Source organism: Schistocerca serialis, chromosome 12 (genome assembly GCF_023864345.2).
Source record: "Schistocerca serialis cubense isolate TAMUIC-IGC-003099 chromosome 12, iqSchSeri2.2, whole genome shotgun sequence".
Classification (NCBI taxonomy): domain Eukaryota; kingdom Metazoa; phylum Arthropoda; class Insecta; order Orthoptera; family Acrididae; genus Schistocerca; species Schistocerca serialis.
In genome coordinates this window covers 159,333,236-159,358,853 of record NC_064649.1, presented here as the reverse complement: position 1 = coordinate 159,358,853, position 25,618 = coordinate 159,333,236, and the positions used below count along the sequence as shown (strand labels likewise).

Here is a 25,618-nt window from a genome sequence, read left to right as displayed (position 1 = left end):
AAGGCTGGAGGCTTTTGAGATCTGGACATGGCGGAAGATGGAAAGAATAAGTTAGATGGACAGAGTAAAAAATGAAGAGGTACTGAGAAGAGTGGGAGAGAAAAGACAGTTACTATAGTGCGCGTCATTTATGTTGGCGGCCGAGTTTAGGTTCGTTCTTCGCATCTGACGTCACAAAACACAATCAGCCAATGAACAGAGAACGACGTTGCCACATCTCGACTGCAGTGCAGAGCATGGACGAGTGTCTTCAGTTTTAGAAACGTTCAGTCATAAATAAAGTAGTAGAACAAAAGCAATGTCGTGATAGCAGACATTCTTTTATACAAAGTTTGGAAAAAGCATTCTTTATACCAATTGCTTCATATTCTATTAATTAATTAAACCAAACAAGCAATAAGACTCCTAATTCAGGCGATAGCAAGGAAAGGTGTTTGTATCACTCTCACGAACTGCTTTTTCGCCATAAAGAACAGCGGTAATTGTTTATTTCCTATTGTACTTCGACGAAGCATGAGTAATTCATAGTCATACCAACAGTGTTTGTCAGTATTTTGCGTGACGGGTTATACTCCTATGGCGTTATGTAGTCAGACGAGGTGCGTTAGCGTAACGGTTAAGGTGTTGGGCTGCTATGTGAAAGGTTATGACTTCAAACCTTATGCGGTGCTTAATATTTTCATTATTTAAAAACAATATCGAAGTGCCTTACTTCACGAATTATATTCGTTTGAATGCAATTTTTTGAAATTCCTAGTGCTTTGTCTCTTCATTAACCCTTTCGCTGCTGCAGACACGTGCTCGCCGCATTCCGCGCTGTGTGCAATTTTGTCATCACTGCACTGCTCGCCTGTGCAGACACATGGTGTTCCCACTGCTTTGACACAGTTATCATCCGATTTCACAAAACCTATTTGGCCCAAAAATTTGATTTTTACACGTCTTTTTGACTGATACCTCCCCCCCATAAATGACTTAATTTTGTTTCGATGTTCAACGTAGTTATTATGCAGCATTAAATGTAGTAAACCATTGCACGAAATTTTGAAGAGTTTGCAGAAGTAGAAGTCCATAGCGTATACTTTCCGTATGGTCGATTTTAGTTGCCACAATGTTGAGAATGAAATGTGGACAAGATACCTAAATTTCATATAAAATTTACCGTATAACAATATCTCATTTAATTTAAGTACGACATAGGTGTCGTATGTAATATTGAGAAATATTCCGTCTTTCGCGACTGTAATAAAAGTATTATTTACACCGGACGCGTTTTGCTTTATTTTAAAGCACTTCAATACACAATGGTACTCATGTTCTCTTTCTTGTTTTTGTTCCACAGTCTCAGTTTTACCAATGGTACTGAAATATATTCCTCTTCTGCAACTGTAATAAGGGGCTTATTTAGACCAGACGCATTTCTCTCTTTTGAAGCATCTTCAGTGGACAGTTTTTTGTCTCCTCCATTGCCATGTCACCTTTGGTAGTTTTGTGCTGCGGTAACACAATATTCAACGTTTGTGTTGGCAGATCAGTGTTTTAGCAAATAAATGATGTTTGTGTGTGCCACACACAAAAATTATATTTGACATAGCTCAGAGCACTTCACTAATAGGTGGTATATTCAAGTCCTAATGTTTTGGTAAGTCCACAGTTTTGTTTAATGTATCGTGTCTACTTCCTTTTGATTGATTGAAGTGTTTTAAAATAAAGCCAAACGTGCTCAGTGTAAATAAAACTTTTGTTACAGTCGCGAAAGACGGAATATTTCTCAATATTACAAAAAAATGGTTTACATGGCTCTGAGCATTATGGGACTCAACACCTTAGGTCATAAGACCCCTAGAACTTAGAACTACTTAAACCTAACTAACCTAAGGACATCACACACATCCATGCCTGAGGCAGGATTCGAACCTGCGACCGTAGCAGTCCCGCAGTTCCGGACTGCAGTGCCAGAACCGCACGGCCACCGCGGCCGGCTCAATATTACATACGACACCTATGTGGTACTTAAATGAGCTATTGTTATACAGTAAATTTTATATGAAATTTAGGTATCTTGTCCACATTTCATTCTCAACATTGTGGCAACTAAAATCGACCATACGGAAAGTATACTCTATGGACTTTTACCTCTGCAAACTCTTCAAAATTTCGTGCAATGCTTTACTATATTTAATGCTGCATAATAACTGCGTTGAACATCGAAACAAAATTAAGTCATTTATGGGGGGGAAGGTATCAGTCAAGAAGATGTATAAAAATCTAATTTTTGGGCCAAATAGTTTTTGTGGAATCGATTGATAAGAGTGTCAAAGCAGTCGGAACACGATGTGTCTGCACAGGCGAGCAGTGCAGTGACAAAATCGCGCACAGCGCGGAATGCAGGGAGCACGTCTTTGTAGCAGCGAAAGGGTTAATGCGGCCGTGGTGGCTTTACTTCATGAACTACGCGCTCCCCCCCTAAACGTAAGCTTGCGAGCTATGCTATACTATGGTGCTGCTTCTATTGGCGCGTGCGTCGTGTGCAACTGGCAACGCAGCTATCTCCCGCGTCTGGGCGGGCATGCGCGAGCCGCCAAGATAAAAGAATTGAACTATAGATGTAATAAAGAGAAGAAAAAGAAATTGGATTGGGCATATATTAAGAAAGAATGACGGACTGATAAAAACAGCTTTAGAAGGTTATGTAGAAGGTAAAAGGAAGCGAGGAAGGAAGAGATTCCAGATACTGGATGACATGATGGACGGTACAACATACAGCAGCCTTAAGAAGGAAGCAATGGATCACAGAAAATGGAGAGGCAAAGGACCTGCTAATATAGCAGATAACTGATGATGATGATGATGATGATGATGATGATGATGTATGCCTCCATACGAGTCTTAATATCTCTCATATTATATCTGTGGTCCTTACACAAAATGAATGTCATCGGTAGTAGAATTGTTCTGCAATCGGCTTAAGATGTCGGTTTTCTAAATTTTCTCAATAGTCTACAATAATAGGAGATCTTACAGATCTTATGATTATATTTTTCCCTGAGACATTTAAGTCTCTTCTTTATCTACAATAATGATTGAAGCATAAGAAGAGGCTTAAATGTCTTGAGGATAAATATAATTATAAGATCACCCACGGTACAGGGCTTTCCCATTTTGTCCAATGCTGGGGTGCTAATCTGGTGCAGGAGAGCCCTGGCAGTAGTGACAATGTAAAGGAAAATAAGCTGAAGATATGAATTGAAGTTTGTGTTGGGGAGGGCACTCAACTTGGGTAGATTGTGCAGCATTGTTAATCATAGCGTAACAGTTAGCATGTCTGCCTGACAAGTAAGAAGACCCAGGTTCGTCCTGGCCGCAGCACAAATTTTGATTCATTTCTTCTGCTTCAGTCATTATCATAGATAAAGAAGAGACTTCAATGTCTCAGGGATAAATATAGTTATAAAATTTCTCAATGATGTTCCTCAAAAAGAATGTCACCTTCCCTCCAAGGTCTCCCATATGAGATCTGGAAACATTTCCACAATATTTACACAATTATCGAACCTACAGTAGCAGCCCATCCTTGAATTGCTTCACTGTCTTCCTTTAATCCGGCCTGGTGCAGATCTCAAACACTTGAACAGTACTTAAGAGTTGGTCACATTACTGTCCTGTATGCAGTCTCCTTTACAGATGAACTACACTTTCATAAAATTCTCCCAATAATCCAAAGTCGACCATTTGCCTTCCTGACTACTATCCTTATACGCAGTTCCATTTTGTATCGCTTTGCAACGCTCCACCGAGATATTTAGTCGACATGACTGTGTCAAGTAGTGCACTTGTCGTGCTGCATTTGAACGTTACAGGATTGATTTTCCTACTCGTCCACATTCACTTATATTTTTCTACATTTACAGCTAGCTGCCATTCATCTCGTCAACTGGAAATTGTTTCTGAGTCATCTCACATCCTCCTGCAGTCACTCAAAGATGATACTTTCCGTACAGTTCAGCATCGTCAGTAAACTGCTCACCCTGTCTACCACATCACTTATGCCTATAGAGAAGAAACGGGAAACTACAGCAATAATTTTTCCCGAGGACATGCAGCTGTACTGTATGGTTAAATGATGACGGTGTCCTCTTGGGTAACCGAGCGAGGTGGCGCAGTGGCTAGCACACTGTACTCGCATTCGGGACGACGACGGTTCGATCCCCCGTCCGGCCCTCCTGATTTAGGTTTTTCGTGATTTCCCGAAATCTCTCCAGGCAAATGCTGGGATGGTTCCTTTGGAAGGGCACGGCCGACTTCCTTCCCTGTCCTTCCCTAAAGCGATGAGACCGATGACCTCGCTGTCTGGTCTCTTTCCCCCAAACGACCCAACCCGACCTCCTCTTGGGTAAAATATTTCGAAGGTCACAGTCCCCCATTTGGATCTCCAAGTTGGGACTATTCAGGAGGACGTCATTATCGGGAGAAAGAAAACTGGTGTTCTACAGATCAGAGCATGGAATGTCAGATCCCTTAGTTGGGCAGGTAGGCTAGAAAATTTAAAAAGGAAAATGTGTAGGTCAGAGCTCGATGTACTATGAATTGGTGAAGTTCAGCCGCAGGAGGAACAAGACTTCTGATCTGGAGAATACAGCTTTATAAGTACAAAATCAAATAGGTTAATGCAGGAGTATGTGAGCTACTACGAATGGTGAATGCATTATCGTGACTGGGATAGGGTCGAATCCCTTACCTATAGCACAAGTTTATATGCCAACTAGCTTCGCAGATGGTGAAGAGATTGAAGAAATGTATGGTGAGATAAAAGAAATTATTGATACTTAGGGGAGACGAAAATTTGATTGTGATGGGGGACTGGAATTTCATAGTGGGAAAAGGAAGCAGAGGAAAAGTAGTAGATGTTTGTGTAATGGTTGAAGGGAACGAATGAGGAAGCCACCTGGTAGAATTTTGCACACAGCATAATTTAATCGTCGCGAACTCTCGGTTTAAGAATCTCGAAAGACGGTTCTATATGTGGAAGAGATGTAGAGAACTAGAAGGTTAGATAGCATATATAATGGTAAGACAGAGATTTTGGAGCCAAATTTTAAATTGTAAGACACTTCCAGGAGCAGATGTGAACTCTGACCACAACTTGTTGGTTATGAGCTTTAGATCAAAACTGTGAAGACTGCAAAAAGGTTGGGAGTTAAGAAGATGGTTCACGGATAAGTTGAAAGAACCAGAGGTCATAGAGAGTTTCAGAGACAGCATTAGTTAGCGACTGACTAGAACAGGGGAGAGGGAAACAGTAGGATGTGAATGGGTACCTTTGAGAGATGAAATAGTGGATGCAGTGGAGGATCAAACAGGTAAAAAGACAAAGCCTAGTAGAAGTCCTTGGGTAACACAGAAGGTATTGAATTTTATTGATGAAAGCAGAAAATATAAAAATACAGAAAATTAAGCAGGCGAAAGGGAGTACAGATGTCATAAAAATGAAATTGACAGAAACTGTAAAATGGCTAAACGTAAGGCCAAATGTAAGTATTTACCAGGTGTACTGGTATGAAATGAGCATTTAGATACAAATATGTCGATAGGGAACATTTGTTGTGAATGAGCCTTAATTTTTTTTGTTTTGTTGGTATGACATCTGTCAAAGATATTTAGTATACATCAAGTCATGGAACAAACAACATCGTATGCTTTCATCGTGTTAACAGTGTCGAATTTTGTACCAGAAAGTGATGATTTGCGGAAAGCATTAATTTTTTGTTTTCATTTGAAGAAAAGTGCTGCAAAGTCACATCGAATGCTTGTCGAGGCATATGGTGATTGTGCTCTATGAGAAGCAACATGCAAAAGACGGTTTCAGTGGTTCAGAAATAATGATTTTGATGTAAGAAATGAAGAATGTGGAAGACCACAAAAAAAAGTTCAAAGATGCCGAATTGCAAACAATATTGGATGAAGATGATACTTTGAGTCAGAAGCAAATGGCAGCATTGCTAAATGTTGCACAACAGATGATTTCTGATCGTTTGAAAGCTATGGGAAAGATCCAAAAGTATGGAAAATGGGTGCCACATGAATTGAATGAAAGACAGATGGAAAACCGAAAAACCGTTTGTCAAATTTTGCTTCAAAGACATTCAAGAAAATCAATTCTGCATCGAATTGTTACTGGCGATAAAAAATGGATTTATTTTAAGAATCCTAAATGGGAAAAATCATGGGTTAAGCCACGACAACGATCAACATCGACTGCAAACCAGATCGATTCAGCAAGAAGACAGTGCTCTGTGTTTGGTGGGATCAGAAGGTGTGGTGTACCGTGAGCTTCTAAAACCCGGTGAAACTGTGAATACTAATCGCTACAGACAACAAATGATCAATTTGAACTATGCATTGATCGAAAAAAGACCTGAATGGGCCAGAAGACATGGCAAAGTAATGTTTTTACACGACAATGCACGCAAAGCAAAACTGGTACAGGATACAATCAAAACACTTGGCTGGGAACTGCTACCCCACCCGCCGTATTCACCAGACTTGGCACCTTCCGACTACCATTTGTTTTCATCAATGAGACACGCTTAGGCCGAGGAATACTTTGATTCCTACGAAGAAGTCGAAAATTGGGTGTTTGGTTGGTTTGCTTCATAAGATGAACTTTTCTATTGGCGTGGTGTCCACAAATTGCCAGAGAGGTGGTCAAAATGTATAGAAAGCAATGGGCAGTACTTTGAATAAAATGTTTTTACTTTTCAATTCAAAATTAGTGTTTCATTTTCACAAAAAAACGCTCATTTCATACCGGTACACCTGGTAGAAGAATATTTCACTATGAGAAAAATAGATACCCCTTCACAGTGACATTATACACTCCTGGAAATGGAAAAAAGAACACATTGACAGCGGTGTGTCAGACCCACCATACTTGCTCCGGACACTGCGAGAGGGCTGTACAAGCAATGATCACACGCACAGCACAGCGGACACACCAGGAACCGCGGTGTTGGCCGTCGAATGGCGCTAGCTGCGCAGCATTTGTGCACCGCCGCCGTCAGTGTCAGCCAGTTTGCCGTGGCATACGGAGCTCCATCGCAGTCTTTAACACTGGTAGCATGCCGCAACAGCGTGGACGTGAACCGTATGTGCAGTTGACAGACTTTGAGCGAGGGCGTATAGTGGGCATGCGGGAGGCCGGGTGGACGTACCGCCGAATTGCTCAACACGTGGGGCGTGAGGTCTCCACAGTACATCGATGTTGTCGCCAGTGGTCGGCGGAAGGTGCACGTGCCAGTCGACCTGGGACCGGACCGCAGCGACGCACGGATGCACGCCAAGACCGTAGGATCCTACGCAGTGCCGTAGGGGACCGCACTGCCACTTCCCAGCAAATTAGGGACACTGTTGCTCCTGGGGTGTCGGCGAGGACCATTCGCAACCGTCTCCATGAAGCTGGGCTACGGTCCCACACACCGTTAGGCCGTCTTCCGCTCACGCCCCAACATCGTGCAGCCCGCCTCCAGTGGTGTCGCGACAGGCGTGAATGGAGGGACGAATGGAGACGTGTTGTCTTCAGCGATGAGAGTCGCTTCTGCCTTGGTGCCAATGATGGTCGTATGCGTGTTTGCCGCCGTGCAGGTGAGCGCCACAATCAGGACTGCATACGACCGAGGCACACAGGGCCAACACCCGGCATCATGGTGTGGGGAGCGATCTCCTACACTGGCCGTACACCACTGGTGATCGTCGAGAGGACACTGAATAGTGCACGGTACATCCAAACCGTCATCGAACCCATCGTTCTACCATTCCTAGACCGGCAAGGGAACTTGCTGTTCCAACAGGACAATGCACGTCCACATGTATCCCGTGCCACCCAACGTGCTCTAGAAGGTGTAAGTCAACTACCCTGGCCAGCAAGCTCTCCGGATCTGTCCCCCATTGAGCATGTTTGGGACTGGATGAAGCGTCGTCTCACGCGGTCTGCACGTCCAGCACGAACGCTGGTCCAACTGAGGTGCCAGGTGGAAATGGCATGGCAAGCCGTTCCACAGGACTACATCCAGCATCTCTACGATCGTCTCCATGGGAGGATAGCAGCCTGCATTGCTGCGAAAGGTGGATACATACTGTACTAGTGCCGACATTGTGCATGCTCTGTTGCCTGTGTCTATGTGCCTGTGGTTCTGTCAGTGTGATCATGTGATGTATCTGACCCCAGGAATGTGTCAATAAAGTTTCCCCTTCCTGGGACAATGAATTCACGGTGTTCTTATTTCAATTTCCAGGAGTGTAGATACTTTTGGATGAAAGAGAAGGTGCTGTGTGAATATCAGGGGCTCAGGTAGCAAACTAGTACTAAGCAAATAACCTAAGGCTGAAACATGGAAGGAGTACGAGTATATTGGTCGTCTGCACAAAGGAGATGAACTTGAAGACAATATTATTGAAATGGAAGCTGACATTGATGAAGATGAGACATGTGATATGATACTGTGAGGAGTATTTAACTGAGCACTGAAAGACCTAAGTCAAAATGAGGCCCCTGGAGTAGAACTACTCTTAGCCCCGGGGAAGCCAGCCGTGACAAAACTCTTCCATCACGTGTACAAGATGTATGAGACAGGCTAAACACCTTTAATAATTCCAATTCCAAAGAAAGCAGTTGCTGCCAGGTGGAAAACTACCGTAATACGGATTCTGTACAGGAGAATCAAGAGCTTGTGGAAGCTGAGCTCGGGGAAGATCAATTTGGATTTTGGAGAAATGTAGGGAAGTGCAAGACGATACCAACCCTATGACTTAGAAGATAGGTGAAGGAAATGCAAACCTATGTTTATAGTGTTTGTAGAGAGCTTTTAACAATGTCGACTGGAATATTCTCATTGAAATTCTGAAGGCAGCAGAGATAAAATACAGGGACAGAAAAGCTATTTACAAATTGTTCAGAAACCAGGTGGCAGTTATGAGAGTCGAGGGCACAAAAGGGAAGTAGTGGTTAAGAAGGGAGTGAGACAGGATTGTAGTAGCCTATTCCCGATGTTTTTCAATCTGTGCGTTGAACGTGCAGTAAAGAAAACCAAAGAACACTTTGGAGTAGGAATTGAAGTTCAGGGAGAAGAAATAAAAACTTTGGGGTTTGCTGATGCCACTGTATTTCTGTCAGAGACAGCAAAAAATTTGGAGTAGTAGTTGAATGGAATGGACTGTGCCTTGGAAGGAGGAGATAAGATAAACATCAGCAGAAGCAAGGCAAGTATAATGGAATGTAGTCAAATTAAATCAGATGATGCTAAGGGAATTATGTAAGGAAACGACACACTTAAAGTAGGAGATAAGATTTTGGTGTTTGGGCAGCAAAATAACGTAAGATGGCCGAGGTAGAGAGGATATAAAATGTTGACGGGAAATGGCAAGAAAATGTTTGTGAAGATGAGAAATTTGTTAACATCAAATAGAGACTTGAGTGTTTGGAAGTATTTACTGAAGGTGTTTGTGTAGAGTGTATCCATGTATGAAAATAAAGTGTGGATGATAAACAGTTTAGACAAGCAGAGAATAGAAGCTTTAGAAATATGATGCTACAGAAGAATGCTGAAGATTAGATGTGTAGATCACATAACTAATGAGGAGGTACTGAATAGAATTGGGGAGAAGAGGAATTTGTGGCACAACCCGACTAAAAGAAGGGTTTGGTTGGTTGGGGACGTTCTGAGGCATCAGGGGATCACCAATTCACTATTGGAAGTAAGCGTGGAGGTTAAAAATCGTAGAGGGAGACCAAGAGATGAATACACTAAGCAGATTCAGAAGAATGGAGTTGCAGTAGTCATTTGGAGATGAAGAGGCTTGCATAGGATAGAGTAGCATGGAGAGCTGCATCAAACCCGTCTTTGGACTGCAGACCACAACAACAACAGAGAGTGAGGATGGGTCTTATCACACTACCCTGATGGTACCCTTGCCTCTGATGAACACTCACCATTGAGAAAAATGTACCGAGTTTCTGTTACTTAAGAATTCTTCGAGCCACTTGCATGTCTGGGAACATGTTCTGTATGCTCGTACCTCTGTTAGCAGTTTGCAGTGGGCCACTGTGTCAAATACTTTTTGGAAATCTAGGAATGTGGAATCTTTCTAAAAATATGCTGATTTGTGGACAGAGGCTTCTTTGTCTCGCGGAAGTTTACTGTCTTTGAACTGAAATACGTTCAAGAATTGTACAGCGAACTGATATAAGGATATCAGTCTCTAATTTTGTGGGTCTGTTTGTTTACCCTTCTTGTATGCAGCAGTCACCTGTGATTTTCCCCCGTTGCTTGGGACTTTGCACTGAGTGACAGGTTCGTGATAAACACAAGATAAGTAAGGGGGCAGTGTTGTACTCTTTGTAAACTGAATTGGGACTCCATCTGAACCTAGTGACATATTTGTTTTCATCTCATTCTGTTGCTTCTCCACACGTAGGATGCCTATTACTGCGTCCTTCGTATGGGAATTTGTTTGACGGTCAGATCTTCCTATTTAAACTGTTCCTGAAACGCAAAATTTTAAACTTTTGCTTTTCTTTTGCTGTCTTCTACTGCCACACTGGACTGATCAACAAGTGGCTAGATGCAGTGGGGTAAGTATGTTTAACTGTGGGTTTGATAACGAGAGATTGACAAAATTATAGGATCTGTGTTGTGAAAACAGTTCTGTGGTGATTCCCACAGTCAGAAAAAAATTACTAAAAATTGGAAATTTGGAGACTGAATAATTAGTAAACTAGTAAGTTTTCCTTGTGAAAGTGGGCACTTTAGTAATCAGAAAAATAATGGCTGCAAGATTGTGGGACTGAACTGTGGAAAAAAAAAAAAAAAAATCACCAGTTGAGAATGAAACATCCTGAAACATGATAAATTATGTTGGAAGTAATTTCAAAAGTAGTATGTTTTTGGAAACGTAAAATGTTTTTCAGAAAAGAGGAGATCCGAGTGCTTAAAGTTAGCTATACTAACTGAGCCAGAAACATCATTTAGCTCACTGCAAATTTCATCTCCTCATGTTTTTGAAGAGTAATAAATTGCGAATTTTTCTTTATGAAGTTCATTTCAAGTAAATTAACTGCAGTATTATTGTTTAAGAATGGAAGGAATGGAAGATTTTTCCACAGGAAGAATGCAAGGAATGATATATGTAACATAAATAAAACGAACCAGACTGAGAAAGATGAAAATTTATCTTTTAATATTGACAGCCTACAAGACGGAATTATCAGAACACTCTTTGCGGCCAGGGTGGAAAGGAAACTGGTTGAATAATCTGAAGGAAGCACAGAGGAAATATATGACTATATAAAAACTAATGTGAAAATCATAGCAACAGAAGTGTTGGGTAAAAAAGATAGCAACCACAGCCGTGCAGCAGAGTGGTGGTCAGAAGAAATAGAGGTCCTCATTAGATGAAAACGAAATGCGTTCCTTCAGTGGTTGAATGATAAATCAGAAGAAACAAGATCAATATACAGGGTAAAGAAGAATGAAGTGATGAAAAAAAATAAGGATGGCAAAAAATGAAGCATGGGAAAGATCATGTGCCAAGGGGAATAGCAAAAGTAGCATGGTCAGTATTAAAAGGGCTTTGACAGTATACAAAAAGCAAAACCAATCTCCAACTGATAACACAAAAGGAATGGGAAGAGTATTTCCAAAACTTATTAAATGAGGACAGAGGAGAATATCTAGAAGAAGGAACAATGGAAGAAAAAGGACATGAAGATAATGAGATCCAGAATTTAGAAAGTGAAGTACTTCAGGCGTTGAGAACAGGAAAGAATGGTAAATCACCGGGACCAGGCAAAATCAATCTGGAGTGTCTGAAATATGGTGGTGACAAAATTGTGAAACTGATAACACAGCTCTTCAACAAAATGGTACATGCAGATTCAATACCCAACAAGACGTAGCTAGGTTACATTAATACCATATTTAAGAAAGGGGATGGCAAAATTTGCTCAGACTATTGAGGAATTTGTGTTACAAACACATTAATGAGAATTTTTGTGAAAGTAATTAAAAATAAACTGGAAAAAAATTTTAGAACCCAAGAAGAACAATGTAGATTCACGGCTGGGAGATCATGTGTAGACCATATTTTCACATTACGACAGATTTTGGAGAAACATAGGGAAAAATCAAAAAATATACGATTAATTTTCATAGATCTAGAAAAAGCATATGATACTGTTCCAAGGAAATTACTTTGGAGAGCACTACATATGGCAAACATAAACCCTTCCTCGATTAAAATAATACAACAGATGTATAAAGACAACATTTGCCAAGTGAAAGTTGGTAATAAACTTTCCCAGAAATTCAGAACAAGCAAAGGCCTTTTACAGGGCTGTCCCATGTCACCATCATTATTTAAAACTCGAGTCAAGATAGCTGTAACGGAACTTGAATAGCGTAAAGTTATCGTTAAAAACACACGCCGCGCGATTTGTTACGATTTGGTCAGTCATAATAGTAGTAACATGCTTTTGAATACCATTAAAATATAACGGCGATACCTGTTTAGTGTTATTGGAAATAATATGTAGTAAATTAATGAGTAAGATAGCCGATCCTATAAGAAGAGGTAAAATTGGGCATATTAAGGTGTTTTGCTTTATATCAACTAAGCCGATGATACGATTTTTGTACCCCCCCCCCCTCCCCCCCCCCCCCCCCGTTTACTCTTAGAAAAAAAAAAAAAAAAAAAAAAACAAGTAAAGAAGTGCTAATTGTGCATTGTGAAAAATATAGGGGCGAATTTTTAATAGCTACAGTGTATAATCAGACTAACAAATGGACATTCAGTTACGAGAAATAGTGGATAGCGAAGTGTGGTCATTAAACTGAGTACACCTACTGGGCGGTCAATTCCGGGATAAGTCTATTCGCATCTCACGAGGGACACAGAATTGAGACCTTTTTTTTTTTTATTATTATTATTATATTGCGGAGAGAGGGCTTCAATTTATAAAAAGGAGAAAGGCTGTATCATTATCATTGACTGTTGGTGTCAAGCAACCAAAACTGTTCATCAAAGGGTTTCGGTGAATGAGTGGTGAATGCGAAATGAAACTGTGAAGGAAGTTATGTTAAATAAAGCAGAAGAGACAAGACAGTTTGGTCGTATCTGTTATCATTTCATAAACTGTAACAGTTCTTCTCGTTGAATGAAGCCTTTATAGACGATCGTTATGACAATTTGTTTGAAGGGATCTCGTTAAGAGTTAAGTTTTGGGGACCTGGTCAAGAGGGGATAGTTCATAGATCCTAACTACTGCAGCTATTCTGGAATCAGGTGCTACCGTGACCGTTGTGTGTTGTCAATGGCTTAAGGTCATCATATCTCATGCTCTAAGTTCGACGCGCCTTTCCTCTTGGTATAACGGTGTCTCACGGTAACAATGAGAACGCCGACGACGAAGGAAGATACGGTAGACCAAGGAAATTACTTTGGAGAGCACTACGTATGGCAAACATAAACCCTTCCTTGATTAAAATAATACAACAGATGTATAAAGATAACATTTACCAAGTGAAAGTTGGTAATAAACTTTCACAGAAAGTCAGAACAAGCAAAGACCTTTTACAGGGCTCTCCCATGTCACCATCATTATTTAAAACATATATAGATAATAGCCTTAGAACATTGGGATTCTTCTTCTTCTTGCGTTACGACCTCTGTAGGACCACGGGTAGCTCCTTCGTGGACTGCATTTTCCTCTTCTTCTCCCAGAACCTCTTCATTCTTTCTCTTCTTCTCTCCCGCTCTTCTTCAGAGATCTTCAGTTTCCGTTTCTCCTGGTGACTCCTCTGGTGACATTCTAATCTTTTTCTGTATTCCTCTCTGTCATTGATCCCCGACATTTGTCGGTGTATATTTGTTCCTCCAATTTTCCTTTCCTTCGACCTTGATCCCCAATTCCAACCAGTCCTTTCAAAGCTCAACAGTCCACTTGGTATGTATGGGATTAGAAATAAGAGGTGGAGTTTACCTACATCATTTATTGTTTGCTGATGATCAAGTAGTCGTAGCACAAGATGGGGAGGATGCTAACTATATGTACAATCAATTAGCAGTAGCATACAAAACTTGGGGTTTGAAGACTAATTACTAGAAAACAGAATACTTGACTAATGATTCAGATGAGCTATACATTGAAGGAAAGAAAATCAAAAAGATAAACATTTTGTGTTATTTGGGATCCATTTTAGAAATCGAGGGAAAATCAGAGTCAGAAATCAATAAAAGAATTAGTAGCAGACGGAAGGTCATTGGGATGCTTAACTCAGTCTTATGGAGCAGGAATGTAATGAGCAGAACTAAAAAATTAATATAAAAATCCGTATTAGAGAGTGTGGTTCTGTACGGAACGGAGACCTGGACAATTAACCTGAAGCACATTAAAAAATTACAAGCTCTCGAGATGGATTTCTGGAGAAGATCGGCAAGAATCTCCAGGAAAAAAAAAAGATAAGGAACGCCGAAATAACGAGGAGAATGGAAATAAAAGAAAGAGTATATGACGTAATGGATAGGAAGAAATTACAGTGGTACGGGCATGTACGACGAATGGAGAAAGCCAGAATACCAAAATTGATACTGGAATGGGAACTGGAGGGGAGAAGAAGAAGACGACCTATGACCACCTGGCTCCAAAATGAGGAGAATGCGTGCAGAGGAAGAGGACACACAAAATCGAAACACCTGGAGAAATATTTTGAAAATATAGTTTAAGAACGTTTCTTCTTTCTATTGTAATTTCCGAGTAAATTATTATATTGAAGATAAGCCTTTGTAACGAGGAAAAGCTCAAAATAATACATAATAAATTTTTGTTTAAGATTGACAAACTGATTTTAAACAATTAATTTTGATAAAATGAGGCCTGTATATGAGATTAACTATTTTGGGTAATTGCCTCGTATGTGTTCAAAAGGTGATTAGTTAAAAAGAAAAGAAAAAACAAAAAACAAACAAGAACAAGTGCTCGCTTCCACCTCACTCCATTACAACTGGTCGAAATAGTGACTGTACAGTCTCCGATACAGAAGAATTTAATGTGACACGAATCTGACCGTGAAAAGCCAGTGAAGCTACACGGGAGTGTAAGAAACTAAACTTCCCCGTGTAGCAAAGTATTCAATGGCTCAGGGTCTTCATTGGCTCTCATTTTACATTTTTGAAAAGCACACAACTTTAAACAAGAGTAACATACAGTGCTAGTGAACATAGTACTGTTTAATTGTACGTGTTAAAGTGACTCGAGACAGAACAGTACTGGCGAGTCTTTTGACTTCCCCGATTGCGTACCTGACACAAAGGTGAACTTGGAGAAATTCAAGCAACTTATTGCACATACTGTAATTGCAGAAAAGAGGTATTAGAAACACGTGTGCTGTGCATCCGAGGATGTCACGTTGCCTGTTATTTAAAAATCTTAAGTTATTAATAGTAACCGTAACCTCTGTGTGTATCTACGATATTTTCATTTTTCGCGTAGCAGTTTAGAATTGTACAAGGAGAACTGCCTCGATCACACTTATAATATCAGAAATAAAGAAAATTTTATGCTCCCTGCTCATTGTATAGATTTATGTGCTCAGACTCCCCAATATATGGGAATGAAAATTTATAAAAAAAAACTAAAAGCCGAGAACATTCCGAGTACGAAACTAGATTCACTGAAAAGAAAGCTGCACGATACTCTGCTTCGACAGTGCTACTACTCGGTTGAAGATTTGTTGCACAGTGAATTGAATATATGAGCAGGATGTAATTTATCTTGTGATGTGAATATGTAAAGGTATGTTTTCACAAAAAGTTATGTTAATGTTTAAATACAACTCACCCGTATTAACAGTAGTTTGATATCAGTGAAATTGCATAACCATATTTTGAAACGTGTCTCTAATTCTAATCAAGTGATTAGCATATCTGTTGTATGAGACGAAGAAATCACACTTCACAATATTCGTGAAGAATGTAGTCTTTTAAATCTCAATTTAGGGTGTCTGTGCACCACCGGGAGCAGATACCGAGACGACTCCCATCTCTGAGGACCTCGGCATCGGTGGTATATTAAAATCTCTCATCCTCTTTCCACCCTTGCGCAGTGGAATTTATAGAACACGAAGTGGGTCAAACGAACGACACGTTTGGGAATGCGAGGTAATTTGAAATGGAGTACATTACTGCTGTGGGCAGACAGTGGGTGGCTGCAGAAGTAGGATCAGCTGTACGGCCCAGTGGGCGGGCAGCCAACTCCGTCTGTGAGTGTGCCGTCCCCACCGGAGTTGCTTTCGATGCCGACAAACTTTTTTTGGAAATAGTAATTGGAATGCAGTGATGGGCTTCAAACAAATCAAAATCTTGGCATGTTTTAAGTATTTCCACTCACTAATGTAGTATGGCATATTTTCACAGTGTAACGCATCACTCGTTAGAGAGAAAGTATTCGTCGTGCGAAAGTGAATACTGTACTGATCACAATGTGGCGTGCTCCCCCCACAATTGTCGTGTAGACACCTCTCGAGGAATTAGGAACTTTAACTGTTCCTTCACAAGCATATATTCCTCGGTGAATGTTTTTGTAAGTAAACCGTCACATTTTCAGAAAAACTGCCCTGTCAACAACTGCAACACTACAAGGAAACTTTATTACTCATTAATAAAACTGCTAGTGGCTCAGGAGAAAGTGAAGTATGCAGCCACAAGAGTTTTTAATAATTTGCCCAAATAACACAAAATGTGTGAAAGATAGCGTAGTGAATAAATAAAATGTGTATTTAGCCCATTCCACGTAATTTTGACAAAAATGCTCTGCTAAACATGTAACTAAACTCACTTGTAATTGACTGACATCTGACACAGAGAGAAATGAACAGCTCAGAGATATGACTGGCTTTTATATGTCACTCTTTTTCTAGTGTAAGTACACCCTCTCATCCACAAACACATTCACATGTGGCGACGACAACAGTAGCGAGAGATCATCAGATTCAAAGTGAGGAGTGTCTAATTGCTGCATCTTGTGTCAGTCAGCTACAGGTGTCTGTCTTGTGCTGTTCCTCGGTTTTATTTACCACTCGTCCCCTCCATTTTGGTCAATTGGTTTGATGTGGCACACATTTCTCTCTCTCTCTCTCTCTCTCTCTCCCTCCCCCCCCCCCCCCCCCCCTCTCTCTCTCTCTCTCTCTCTCTCTCTCTCTCTCTCTCTCATACACACACACACACACACACACACACACACACACACACACACACTACTGTGTGCTTTCTCACTGCTTCTGCCCTGGAATCCTTCTAAATTTAACACTTTTCTTCTCTTTTTCCTACTTTTCCTGTCTTTATGTTGTGTATTTCTACATCTTTTTTGAATTCTCAGATTCAGATTGTTGTTAATATCCTCTCCCAAAGAGAGGCAATGCCCTGTTTTGTCAGCCTGTTCTCAGTGATCCATTATAAATGTCCAGAAAATAACAGTCTTCTTTTGCTTATTGTTTTGGCTATTTTCTTCTGTATTTCTATATTTCTTACCTCTATTTTTTGATCTAAATTTTTCCCCATACTTCTTCTCTCTAACATTTCCGGGTTGTCCTATATTTCTGTGCTAGGCATTCATTTGCATACAGGCATTCTGGTTTAACTGCCAAGTTGCAAAAATTATTTTTGCATTTATCGATAAGAGGTTTAGACATTTTAATCTCCTTGATGTTTTCTATTTAACCAATATCTGCGAGTAAAAAAGAATAGGTGCATTTTTATGTTAGTGACAAATTTGGTTTCCTCTGCTCAGATTCTTATACTCGCTCTACTGCCTACCTGTTCAAAGAGACTGGCTTACATTTCTGCATCTGCTAGACTTTCAAATAGTACACCAAAATCATCTGCAAATGCCAAAGACTGTGCTTCAGTACATATTTGAAGAGTAGTAGAGGTAAGCTGCCACCTTCTCCCACACTTCTGTTCATTTGAAAGGGGTTAGAAATCTCTCCCACAAACTTTTCTCTAATTAACGGCACTCAGCACCAATTGCCACTATTACAGTGAACACGCATAGTGGTTCAGTGGTATTTGTGCCGGAGATGGTGACAGACATAAATACTCGGTAATAGATGTAGATCCAACTGCGTACAGTCAGATTTTTTCTAACATTTTGACATGGGCGGAAACACAATTTTTGCCAAGCTCCACTCGCTGTATGTACACGTCACATATTTTTTAAGATTTCAAACATTCCGAAGCCCAATTTTTGCAGTACTCCACTCGATAGTGGCCCCCCCCCCTACACACACACAAAGATATCTGTTCTTTCGGACATGTCCGAAAAAACAGATACCATCGGCGACCATGCAGCTCGTTAGAATGAAATTGCAATGAAATGAACACCCTTAGCTGCTTACAGGTGTTGACATACGTCAACGGGGCAGATGAAAATGTGTGTCCCGACCGGGACTCAAACTCGGGATCTCCTGCTTACATGGCAGACGCTCTATCCATCTGAGTCACCGAGGACGCAGAGGATAGCGCGACTGCAGGGATTTATCTCTGGCACGCCTCCCGCGAAACTGACATTCTCTACGTATTGCCCATTATACTCATTACTTGAGGCACGTTGCCGATTTCCGTAAGAGTTTGGGCACTGTGCATTTGCACAGAAGAAGAAGATGGTCAAGTGGCTGGTGAGCGTTACCTATATATATACACCAAGATGGTATCTGTTCTTTCGGACATGTCCGAAAGAACAGATACCATCGGTGACCATGCAGCTCGTTAGAATGAAATTACAATGAAATGAACATCCTTAGCTGCTTACAGGCGTTGACATAAGTCAACGGGGACAGATGAAAATGTGTGCCCCGACCGGGACATGTCCGAAAGAACAGATACCATCTTAGTATATATATATATAGGTAAGTCTCACCGGCCACTTGACCATCTTCTTGTCTGCGAATGCACAAACAGTGGCCAAACTCTTACGGGATTCGGCAACGCACCGCGAGTAATGAGTATAATGGGCTGGGGGCACTACGAATGTAGTGCGGGACAATACGTCGACAATATGGGTTTCGCGGGAGGGGTGCCGGAGATAAATCCCTGCAGTGGCACTATCCTCTGTGTCTCAGATGGGTAGAGCATTTGCCATGTAAGCAGGAGACCCCGGGTTCGAGTCCCGATCGGGGCACACATTTTCATCTGTCCCAGTTGACGTATGTCAATGCCTGTAAGCAGCTAAGGGTGTTCATTTCATTGTAAAAATTGCTGTAGTGGTATGGTGGGAGGTGGCAACAGTACTGCAGGGGGAGCTGACGCGGCAGCCCGTGCCGCAGGTGCGGCTGTGCGACGTGCGCGGCCTGTCGACGCTGGCGCCCCGGCTGACTTCCCTGTGCTGTGATGGCGACCCGCAGCAGCTGCTCGCCGCTGCGGGGACCTGGCCGGAGCTGCGGACGGCGACGTTCTGCCGTGCCGGAGTGTCCGCCGTCCCTGTGCCACTGGCCGCGGCCGCCCCGGAGCTCGCCGTCCTCGACCTCGGCCACAACCGACTGTCCGACACTGCGGGTGCAGATTTCTCAGCCTTCCGATCGCTGAGCCGCCTCGGCCTGGCGTACAACGCGTTTGAAGCCGTCCCGTCCGGACTGCCGCCCGGTCTCACCGCCCTCGGCCTGGCCTGCAACTACGTCGATACTATTGACGGTAGGTCGCTTTGTCCCGGTGGAGGTAATATATAATATGCCCGAGATACCGGGCCGTATCGTGTGGGGTGCGGCACTCGAATCCGGACAAATTTGAATTTGAATTTCCCGTATGACCGATGAACTGTGTATACGACCCGGGACAACTGGGAGATCCGGGAAAAACCCGGGAATTTTTTCATCCGGGAGAGAACTGGGAAAAACCCGGGAATTGTTTACAATTCCTGGAATTTTTCGTTATTTTAGTTTTGATTTAAATTTTTGTGATTTTGGATGGTAAGATCCAATACTCTAACAAAGGATATTATTGTACCCCGTGCAGTGTTACGTGGCTTTATGCTTAATTGCAGACTTACTATTTTATCAGCTGATTTGTTTTTACCATGTAACGCCCGCTGTTTACGGTCCTCCTTTGTTGCTTAGCGATGTATCACTTTTCGTTCTGATGCCGCAACTCTTCCTTTCCCATATCTTTACTACTTTTTATCTATATAAACGATGAACTATTGGTTTTGCCGTTTAACAACTTTTTAATAACTGTGGAAGTATTACAGGCATCGGGTCCCACCTAATGTGTCACCTGCCTATACGTTTTACATGAACCTTTCAAGACTCGATCGATCTGTTTACAAAGAGAAAGCAGAATATCTCTTCCTTGGATGTTGTCCGACAACGACCTAGGAAGCTCGACGCCCTCGCGGTCCGGGCTCTTCCGTGGCTCGCGGTAGCTTACAGCATTCGTTTTATTCCTCGCCCACTTGCCGCTACGTCAAACTTTCGTGGTGATTGTCGGGCAACATCTTTCATGTCATCTGCAACATAACTAAACTTTCTTCCCACAGTATTTCTGAAAACCCAAAAACAAACTTAAAGAACATAATAATAATAACTGTTCTTACAATTATTCGTATAAGTCTTGGTCGATTTAATGAGGGGTGGAACAGGCCTAAGCCTTGTAACGCCACACCCGCTACTGCAGAATAACACTGCAGCAACGAAACTTCAGCAACAAAACACAGTGTTCATACAAGCGTCTGCCAACAGTAAAATGTGTCAAAGGCTTTTGGAAGACTATGCAATGCTTCATAACAACAGATTGTGTCCGATGAGAGTGACGTGACAACTGTTTAAATTAGATTCCTTTGAGCAGTTGCCGGCGGGCTCTTGTGCACACGTAGTTAAGTCACGTATGAGTAGTACCTTCTCCTGCTTCTTGTTACAGAAGTGTGGCTTGGCGCCACTACCTAATATTGCCCCGGTTCAGAAATATAGTAAATCCGGGCCCGAGATAGAGAAGATCCAAAGAAGAGCGGCGCGTTTCGTCACAGGGTTATTTGGTAACCGTGATAGCGTTACGGAGATGTTTAACAAACTCAAGTGGCAGACTCTGCAAGAGAGGCGCTCTGCATCGCGGTGTAGCTTGCTCGCCAGGTTTCGAGAGGGTGGGTTTCTGGATGAGGTATCGAATATATTGCTTCCCCCTACTTATACCTCCCGAGGAGACCACGAATGTAAAATTAGAGAGGTTTGAGCGCGCACGGAGGCTTTCCGACAGTCGTTCTTCCCGCGAACCATACGCGACTGAAACAGAAAAGGGAGGTAATGACAGTGGCACGTAAAGTGCCCTCCGCCACACACCGTTGGGTGGCTTGCGGAGTATAAATGTAGATGTAGATGTAGATGTAGATGTAGATGCACAGAGCAGTCTGAGTTGTGGGGAGGTGGGTCCTCTCCACGTGACCTGTGTTTACGTTCAGTGATTTGGTTGTTTCCTCTTCGTTTATTGCTCTCACGTTAAATGATAAAACGGATTTTTGTGACCGGGAGATATCAAATGAATTAAAATACGTTCGGATAATTACAGATGGCTGAAATATGTCATTAGTTTCAGATTTAATTTCCACCTTTCTGACAGTCGAGCATTAATCGCCTTGCGGAACAATGAAGTTATCTTTGTCGGTTTGCTAAAAAGATTTGGCTTTTATTAATCTTTTCTGCTGAGGCAGTCAGTTTGTTTGAAACGAACTGTTTAATTTCACACTGTTGGCTGGTTTCAACTGTTCGCTGATTTCAAGTACACGTATGACATTATGCCATAATAAAGAACCAAGCATGTGATAATACAATACTGGTACTCCAAGAAAATGTACATCTGAATCTGGACATACAAATGTGCACTTTAAGCTGAATTATGCATTTTAGTATGGTTCACGAAATTCCGATGCTCGTGAAGTATCCTTTGATGTCTTGTTTCTTTTATGACATAATGCAAGATCTTTTAATGTTTTACACGTACGGACATATGGCCTTCCTTCGTCATCGTGCGGTGACGACTGTTATCTGGCGCTCTCTTGCAACTGCTGAAACGAACTTATTTCTAACAGGTAGCGGGAAAGTATTGCGAACGGTGGATTGAAAAAGCGTTACATACATTAAAAGCAAATTTCCTTTTATGCAAGATGAACTATGTGAGAGAATGTACAATTAATTTCTTAAATAACAAAGCGTTTAATTCTCATTTAAAAGTCAACTCTTGGAGGACGGCCATTTAGAAGAATTTTGAGCTCAGAAGATCACACATTTACATCGTTATTAAAAATTTTACTGGCACATTTGTGTGATGTATCTTAAAGTGTATCACGCGCAGAAAAGATCAACATTATATGTGGAAGCTTAGCTTCTCTTCCAGCTTATTAATCTTGGAGACCAATATTATATGCGGATGCTATGTATATTAATTTAAACCATTAACTTTTCTTATTTGTGTTTTTGTGCTACTTAAGAGTGATCTTGCTATTGGCTGACTACCTCACGTGTCCTGTGCTGCCATCAGCTGGCGAGATCACGTGACATGAGTTATGAGCGGCTTACAAAAGCGCATCGCAATCTCGATTTCAATGCTTCGAAAAGTAACATGCGGTATTTGGTGGAATTCAAATTTATACCTTTGTAATACGAAAATATGCAGCACACATATTGCTGCACATCAGAGGTGTTTCAAAACGTGTTGCCGTGACTTCTACAGCTGTGCCTCGGCTTCCACTGGACTGGCTCTGCTTTCTTTCTCCACTCCTTGCTCACTTCTTTTGACTCGGGATGTAACAGTACATCACAGGTGATAAAATGAGTCAGAAACGTGTCTCCCTCCTCCTGAAATTTAGCCAAGAGATGCTCGTGCACTTTCAGACCGTTCAGTTTTTCACCAGTTGTCGTAAGATCAGACACGTGCATTTCCTAAACTATACCTGATAATGGCAAAAGCTTAGCCTACCTCATCCAAACCTCAGCGACTGTAAGAAAAGCTTGTCATTCCATTCTCGAGAAGTTGTCGAATGTGGTAAACTGTGTCGCCTGTGGTACCGTCACGGGATTGACAGTCGTGGTCTCCGTTCTCGATGTGCTACGGACCCTACGTGAATCGATCGTGCAAAATGAACTCTCGAGATCTTGAAAGTCTCTTTACCTCGAATCATTCGGGGTATCTCCCACATATTTCACCGTTTTTCCCCTCCCCGTGTGATAAACTAGGCAGTCGTACGCCGCGTGGCATAGACGCAAACCTCTCACTCTGACGTGGTGATGGTAGATGATGGAAATGATCAGCCACGTTTGGCTGCTTCCCTCACCATCACCCGTCACTGACACGAATGGGAACCCTCACGTCAGTGCAGAACATGCGGGGCCCAGGGGTTTGTTCCTATTCGAGTTGACCGCGCACGATTTCTGGTACTGAGAATGGAAAATAACTGGACTGGACACATTCCTGTGTGACGTACCCCACTTCATAGCACCCTACAGCATTACAGTCCCATTCTGAAGAATTTTACTTGTCAATTAGTCCATCCTCGGATAGCTATCTTCCACAAGAGCATAAGCCACTTTAATGTTTGTGGTTTTTAACGCAGTGGAAATCTTGCTTGTCCACTTTACAAAGTCTCGGACGTAAGTGAACTGACACTTTACTGTAAGATACGTAAACTCTTTCATATACACAAATAAACAAAAAAGTTTTGCATCACCTTGGTTCCGGGGAGTTCTGGAACCTGTACAGAAAATTGGAATAGAGATCAACATAAACATCATTTCTGCCCTTTTTATTGTTCATGAAACCACACATTCTACGTTGTACCACCATACAGCGAGACCTACAGAGGTGATGGTCCAGATTGCTGTACACACCGGTACCTCTAATACCCAGTAGCACGTCCTCTTGCATTGATGCATGCCTGTATTCTTCAAGGCATACTGTCCACAAGTTCATCAACATGTCGTTGGTCCAGATTGTCCCACTCCTCAATGGCAATTTGGCATACATGCCGCAGAGTGGTTGGTGGGTCACATCGTCCATAAATAGCCCTTTTCAACCTATGCCAGGCATGTCCGGTAGGGTTTATGTCTGGAGAACCTGCTCACCACTAGTTGAGTGATGTCGTTATCCTGAAAGAAGTCATTCACAAGGTGTGCACGATGGGGGCGTGAATTGTTGTCTATGAACACGAATGCCTCGCCAATACGCTGCCGATATGGTTGCACTATCGGTCAGAGGATGGTATTCACATATCGTTCAGTTGTTACGGCACCTTTCGTGACCACCGGCGGCATATGTCGGCCCCATATAATGCCACCCCAAAACAGCAGGGAACCTCCACCTTGCTGCACTAGTTGGGCGGTGTGTCTAAGGCATTCGGCCTGACCAGGTTGCCTCCAAACTGATCTCTGACGATTATGTGATTCAAGGTATATGCGACACTCATCGGTGAAGAGAACGTGATGCCAATCCTGAGCGGTCCAGTTGGCGTATTGTTGGGCCCATCTGTACTGCGTTGCATAGTGTAGTGGTTCCAAAGATGGACCTCACCGCGGACGTCCTGTGGCTGCACGAAAAGCATTATTCAATATGGTGGCATTGCTCTCAGGGTTCCTCCGAGCCATAATCCGTAGGCAGCGGTCATCCATAGGTAGCGGCATCGACAGTTCGTCCCTCTGTATCTCCTACATATCCAAACAACGCCACTTTGGTTCACACCGATACACCTGGACACTTCCCTTGTGGAGAGCCCTTCCTGGCATAAAGTAGCAATGCAGATGCGATTGAACCGTGGTATTGAGTGCCTAGGCATGGTTGAACTACAGACAACACGAGCCGTGTACCTCCTTCCTGATGGAATGATTGGACCTGGTCAGCTGTTGGACCCCTTTTTTTAATATGCACTTTATATCCTCCATACGTAAGTGATTGTCAGTTATTTTATTGCGCAAATAGCAAACCCTGTCTATTCCTTGTAGAGTCTCATTTCCTAATCTGATTCCTCCAACGCTGCCAGATTTATTCTACTGCATTCCATTACTCTCGTCTCGCATTTGTCGACACTCTAGTTATATCCCCTTTTGAGGCATTCTCCATTTCGTCTGTCTGCTCTCCCGAGTTCTTCACTGGCTCTGACGCAATTACAATGTCATCGGCAAACCTCAAAGTTTTTATTTCTTTGGTCTTAACTGTAATTCCTTTTGCTGTATTTTATTAAATTTCCTTTTTCGAGCTACAGTTGTTGTTGTTGTGGTCTTCAGTCATGCAACTGGTTTGATGCAGCTCTCCATGCTACTCTACCGAGCGAGGTGGCGCAGTGGTTAGCACACTGGACTCGCATTCGGGAGGACGACGGTTCAATCCCGTCTCCAGCCATCCTGATTTAGGTTTTCCGTGATTTCCCTAAATCGTTTCAGGCAAATGCCGGGATGGTTCCTTTGAAAGGGCACGGCCGATGTCCTTCCCAATCCTTCCCTAACCCGAGCTTCCGCTCCGTCTCTAATGACCTCGTTGTCGACGGGACGTTAAACACTAACCACCACCACCACCATCCATGCTACTCTATCCTGTGCAAGCT

At 42.2% G+C, this 25,618-nt stretch overlaps 1 protein-coding gene across 1 annotated transcript in view; it reads left to right on the top strand.

Moving 5' to 3' along the window:
• Positions 1-25,618, top strand: part of LOC126428465 (serine/threonine-protein kinase 11-interacting protein) — a 294,026-nt gene that overhangs the window by 26,362 nt on the left and 242,046 nt on the right. Inside the window, exon 3 of the mRNA XM_050090398.1 lies at positions 19,371-19,734. Within this exon, the coding sequence (XP_049946355.1) occupies positions 19,371-19,734 (364 nt within the window). The remainder of the gene's footprint in view (positions 1-19,370; positions 19,735-25,618) is intronic.